Source organism: Mobula birostris, chromosome 2 (assembly GCF_030028105.1).
Source record: "Mobula birostris isolate sMobBir1 chromosome 2, sMobBir1.hap1, whole genome shotgun sequence".
NCBI classification, from domain to species: Eukaryota; Metazoa; Chordata; class Chondrichthyes; order Myliobatiformes; family Myliobatidae; genus Mobula; species Mobula birostris.
In genome coordinates, this window is record NC_092371.1 from 87,935,199 (window position 1) to 87,941,198 (window position 6,000).

A 6,000-nucleotide genomic window follows, 5' to 3' on the forward strand; every position below is an offset into this window, starting at 1 on the left:
ACTTGTGGGCAGCCCCAGCGCATCCCTAGGTTGTGCTAGTTGTTGATGCAAACAATGTCTTTCACTGTATGTTTTAATGTGATAAATCTCAAACAGAATCAGCTTTGATATCACTGGCATTTGTCATGAAATGTGTTGTTTTGGGGCAGCAGTACATCAAAACTACAAATTACATAAGTAGTATATATATTTAAAAAATTAAATTAAGTAGTGCAAAAGAGAGGGAGAATAGTGAGGTAGTGTTGATGGGTTTGATGTCCTTTCAGAAATCTGATGGCAGAGGAGAAGAAGCTGTTCCTGAAATGTTGAGTGTGGATCTTCAGGCTCCTGTGCCTCTTTGATAGTAACAATGAGAAGACGACAGATCCTGGGTGATGAGGGTCCTTAATGATGGATGCTAACTTTTTGAGGCATCACCTTTTGAAGGTGTCCTCAATGCTGGGGAAGCCAGTGCCCATGATGGAGCTGACTGAGTTTACAACTTTCAGCAGCTTTTTCTGATCCTATGCAGTAGCCTCTCCATACCATACAGTGATGCCACCAGTTAGAACACTCTCCACCGTGCACCTGTAAAAAAAAATTGCGGAAATCTTTGGTGACATACTGTCTCTTCAAACTCCTAATGAAATATAGCTACTGCTGTGCCTGGCGTGTGTTCCCTCGACTTCCTCTTCCTGACGTCCACAATCAATTCCATGGTCTTACTGACATTGAGTGCAAGGTTGCTGTGACACCACTCAACCAGCTGATCTACCTTGTTCATGTATTCCACCTCATCATCATCTGAAATTCTGCCAACAACACACACACAATGCTGGAGGAACTCAGCAAGCCAGACAGTGTCTATGAAAAAGGTTACATTTGATATTTCGGGCTGAGACCTTTCATCTGCCATTAATAGTTGTGTTATCAGCAAACTTATAGATGGAGTTCGAGCTGTCCCTAGCCACACAGTCACGGGTGTAGAGAGAGTAGAAGATTGGGCTGAGAACACATCCTTAAGGTACATCAATGTTGATTGTCAGCGAGAAGGAAATGTTATTTCTGATGCACACAAACTGGTCTCCAGATGAGGAAGTTAAGGATCCAGTTGCAGAGGAGGATACAGAGACCCAGGTTTTGTAGATTAGAACTGAGGGTGTGATTGCGTTGAACACTGAACTGTAGTCAATAAACAGCACCCTGATGTAAGTATTACTATTGTCCAAATGATCTAAGGTCTAGTGGAGAGCCAGTGAGATTGCATCTTCTATAGACCTATTGTGGCAATGGGCAAATTGCAGCGGGTCCAAGTCCTTGCTTAAGCAGGAGTTGATTCTGGACATGACCAACCTCTCAAAGCAGTAGATGTGAGTGCCACTGGGCGATAGTCATTGAGGCAGTTCACCCTGTTATTCAGAGATTCCACAAGTGATATATGTTGGTGGTAGTTATTCAGAGATTCCACAAGTGATATGTTGGTGGTAATTATTCAAAGACTTCTTCAAATCAGCCTGGTTGAAATCCCACAGAATGCTCAGGAAGACATCAGGGTATGATTTTTGTTCCTGCTGATTACATTGTTCAGTTCCTCTAGAGTCTGCCTGATGTTGGCCTGAGGTGGAATGTACCCTGCTACCAGGATGATGGCAGAAAACTGCCTCAGACATTTGACTGCTCAATGTTCCAGGTCGTGTGACCAGGACAGAGACAGAACCACAACATCTGTGCACCATGATGAGTTAATCATGAAACATTCTCCCCCTCCTCTACCTTTAAAAGACTCAGTTGTCCTGTCTCTGTAGAAAATGATGTAGCCATCGAGCTGCAGCGCTGTGTCCAAAATTGAGGGGGTAAGCCACATTTCTGTAAAGTAAAATATACAGCAGTCCCTGATGTCCCTCTGGCACTGCAATCTTGCTCTGAGGTCTTCAATTTTGCTTTCCAGAGACTACATTCACTAGCAGGATAGTCAGGAGTGGAAGTTAAAGCCTGGGTGTATCAATCGTAGTTGTAAACCAGTACACTGTCCTTGCTTTCATTTTCTTAATGGGAAAATGGACTTGCAACCTGAGTCTGCAGTCCGAGATTTATAAATTTATTTATTTATTTATTTATGAGTATTGACTGATTTTTAAAAATGTCGTAAAATGATGCTGCTTTCGTAAGTAGCTGTGGTTTTGAACTGCAGTAGTCCTAAATGGGAATATTTGTTGATTCCCTTTGCAGCTGCACACAGAGTCGCTACTTATTGCTGCCATCTTAAATGAATAATATAAATTAAATAAATGCTGGAGGAAATGGCTGAGGCAGATACATTAGCAATAGTTAAAGGACTGTTGGATAGGTACCATGGATAGGAAAGGTTTCGAAGATTAAGGGCAAATGACACTTGCTTAGATGGGCACCTTGGATGGCAGGGACAACTTGGTTGGGGGGGGAGGAGGGCCTGTTTCCATACTGTATGACTCTGACTCCATATGGTTTGGAAGCCATATCTCCTCCGCTCACTTGCTGCATCCCATCAACCATACCGTTCATACCCCTCCCATCCGGGTACTTATCAAAACTTCTCTTAAATGTTGCATTTGAACCCACGTCCATCACTTCTAGCGGCTTGTTCCACACTCTCACCACATTCTGAGTAAAGGAGCTCCCCCCCCCCCATGTTTCCCTTAAATATTTCACCCTTCACCCTTAACTTACGACCTCTAGTTGTAGTTTAACCCAAGCCGGGGAAAGAGACCCACTTGCATTTACCCTTCTATACATTGTATATCTCTATCAAATCTCCCCCCATTCTCCTACTCTCCAGGGGGAAAAAAAGTACTAATTTACTCAATCTCACCTATAAATCAGGTCCTTAAGCCTCAGAAACATCCACGTAAATTTTCTCTGCACTCTTTCAATCTCATTGAAAGAGCATATGTCATGAAGTATCATGGCATATGTCATGAAAGTATGTTGTCATTGCAATAAATAATTTTTAAAAAACTAGATTACAATAGTGTGTATGTGTGTGTATGTGTACATGAGAGAAAGAGAGTGGGAGGGAGGGAACGGGAGAGGGATGGGGGTCCTCAATGATGGATGCTGTGTTTTTGAGGCATTGGCTCTTAAAAGTGTCTTTGATGCTGGGAAGGCATCACAATAGAAATGGTTGAGTTTACAGCTTTATGCAGCTTTTTCCGATCCTGTGCAGTCACCCCTCCACACGGGCGAATTTAGCAAGGCTTTCCCTTTTCCTTCATCCATTTGTAGTTGCCAAAGCCAACATGACCTGTATTTCTTGCCCATAGCTGAAGAGACGAAGGCCGAGGTGAAGGAGGAATCAGAGGAGTCAGACGAAGACATGGGCTTTGGGCTCTTCAATGAATAGTCTGAACCTACCAAGAGAGAACAAAGAGCTTCCCATCCAGTGATTCCTAACGCCCAAGCCAACCTGAGACCACCAAATGGACAGGAAAGGAGATGCCATTGTATGTTTGTCACACTCGAATCTTTGTCTATTGATGTGCAGATGCTGACCGCGTTGCTGTTGATGCCATATGGAGTATGTTATGAGTGACAACGGAACCACAGGTCTGTCCCAGGTGCTGGCTAGGGATTTGGGAATTGGAAATTGGATCTTCCCATTCCTGCACTCATCCCTTGCACTTTAATCTCCTTCTAGCAGGTGCCCTCTAATAGCATGTGACACAGAGTAGATGTAACAACCTGCCCGCAAGTGAATGCAGTCCTGTCGAGAGGGTCACTGGAGAATTTAGATGGAGGAGAGAGGGAGGGGAGATGCACTCCTCCTCCTGCCCCCTAGTGAATGCAGTTCTGTAGACGGGTTACTAGAGATTGTAGGTGGTGGAGAGAGGGAGGGGAGATGTACTCCTCCTCCTATAAATGCACTGGTCAGAAAGTATAACATTCCATAATTTTATTATCTATTAAATTTCTAAAGTTTAAGTATAGTTTTATTTTTCTTAACACCTGAGAATAATTGATTACCGTGCTCAGTGGCTATGGTTATGAGCGAGGGTGTCTCTTGACTGTGGTTGACAGAAGATAGAGCGATGCACTTTATTGCAGTTTGCATGTTTTAACATTTCCTGTGACCTGATTTTTGCTGTTTGTGGAAGTAATTTGGGGGAAGTGCAGAACAAATGTTTTCTTGGCGGCCCCAGGCTGTAACCTCACTGCACTGGGACCTGACAGCTGCTCTGTGAATGAAGCCTGTTTCCATTAGCCAGTGAGGGTGACCCCTCTGAGCAGAGACGACTCTTATCCAATGAGACTGGTCACTTGCATAGATGTGACTCTTATCCATTGAGACTGGTCCCTGTGAACAGAGGCAACTCCACTTTCCAATGGGCTGCATTAAATTGGTAACACTGCATTTTAAAAAATAAATTAAAATTGAAAATAGCTGTAACTGAACTTTCAACTCTGAAGAAATCACTGTAATATTTGTTTGTACCCTTCACCAGGTCCGACTGCAGAATGTCTAACGATGGTGGGGCTAATACGGTTGAAGGGCCTGTAATGTGCTGTAGGTTTCTATGTTCTATGAATATCTGCTATCCCTTTTTCCAACTGAATGTGAAAATAAAAACTATAATTCCATCAGGTCTCTCGTTTCTTGACTTCAATATAAGTAATGATTTTAAGCTCATTCCTGGAAGACAAGAAGATTCTGCAGATACTGGACATCCAAAGCAATGCCGGGACTCAACTGGTCAGGAGGGAAATAAACAGTCAGTGTTTCAGGCTGTGACCCTTCATGGGATTGGAAAGGAAGGGAGGAGAAGCTAGAATTAGAAGGTGGTGGTGGAGGGTGGGGGAAATGAGCTGGTAGGTGACAGGTGATACTAGGTGAGGGAAAGGTGGGTGGGTGGGGTGTGACGATAAGCTGAGAGGTGACAGGTGGAAGTGGTAAAGGGATAAAGAAGAAGGAACCTGATGGGAAAGAGCAGTGGACCTGGGGAAAAGAGAAGAGAAAGAGTACCAGAGGAAGGTGATGAGCAGGTGAGGAGAAGAGATGGGGTTAAGAGGACAGGGCAGTCTTCATCCTGTCTTGGCGTGTATACTGGTGCATTTCTGCTTTCATCCTTTCCAAGGCTTCTGGGTTGAACAATGATGGCAATGATGTATTCAATTATGTCCAACTGAATTGAAAGAAGAAAATGCAGTTGATATATGCAGTGGTATAGATGGATTTCTACAAAATGTTTCGCTTTGCAGAGGATCCAGAGGAGGTTTACAAGAATGATTCCAGGAATGAAAGGGTTAACATACGAGACCCAAACCATAGTGTTTGGTTCTCTGCCTGTACTCACTGGAGTTTAGAAGATTGTGGGTGGGGGGGGGGGGGGTGATCTTGTTGAAACACACTTAATGTTGAAAGGCCTAGGAGAAGCAGACGTGGAGATGATGTTTCCTATAGTGTGAGAGCCCAGGACCAGAAGGCACAGCCTCAGAACATAAGGACATACCTTTAGAACAGAGATGAAGAGGAATTTCTTTAGCCAAAGGGTAGTGAATCTGTGGAATTCATTGCCATGAATGGCTGTGTAGGCCAGGTAATTGGGTATATTTAAAGTGGAAGATAATAGGTTCTTGATTAATCAGGTGATCAACAGTTATGGGGAGAAGGCAGGAGAATGCAGTTGAGAGGGAAAATAAATCAGCCATGTTGCAATGATAGATCAGACTCGATGGGCCAAATGGCCTAATTCTGCTCCTGTGTCTTACAGTCTTAAAATGCCACATTATAGGTTTGTCATTACGATTGGAATTCATACAATAAAAGGATCTGTGTCAGTATGGTGAGGTAATTGGAAACAAATTCAGGAGAATATCCCAGGATTACCACCATCACCACCCATTTCAACATATATGCTGATGTGTATACAAGGTACCACAGTGGAAGCATTGTGGTCTGGGGGGACAGTAACCTTGTTGTGAAATCTGAAACAACTGCAGTTAGCTTCCCAGTTTTTCTTTACCATTGCTAAAATTTGTAAAGAGAAG

The 6,000-nt window shown here is 43.4% G+C and overlaps 1 protein-coding gene across 1 annotated transcript in view; it reads left to right on the top strand.

Moving 5' to 3' along the window:
• The window catches only part of LOC140208659 (large ribosomal subunit protein P1-like), a 48,358-nt gene extending 43,765 nt beyond the window's left edge, over window positions 1–4,593 (top strand). The window contains exon 4 of the mRNA XM_072277506.1: window positions 3,279–4,593. Within this exon, the coding sequence (XP_072133607.1) occupies window positions 3,279–3,358 (80 nt within the window). The 3' untranslated portion in view covers window positions 3,359–4,593. The remainder of the gene's footprint in view (window positions 1–3,278) is intronic.
• The last annotated feature ends 1,407 nt before the right edge of the window (window positions 4,594–6,000 follow it).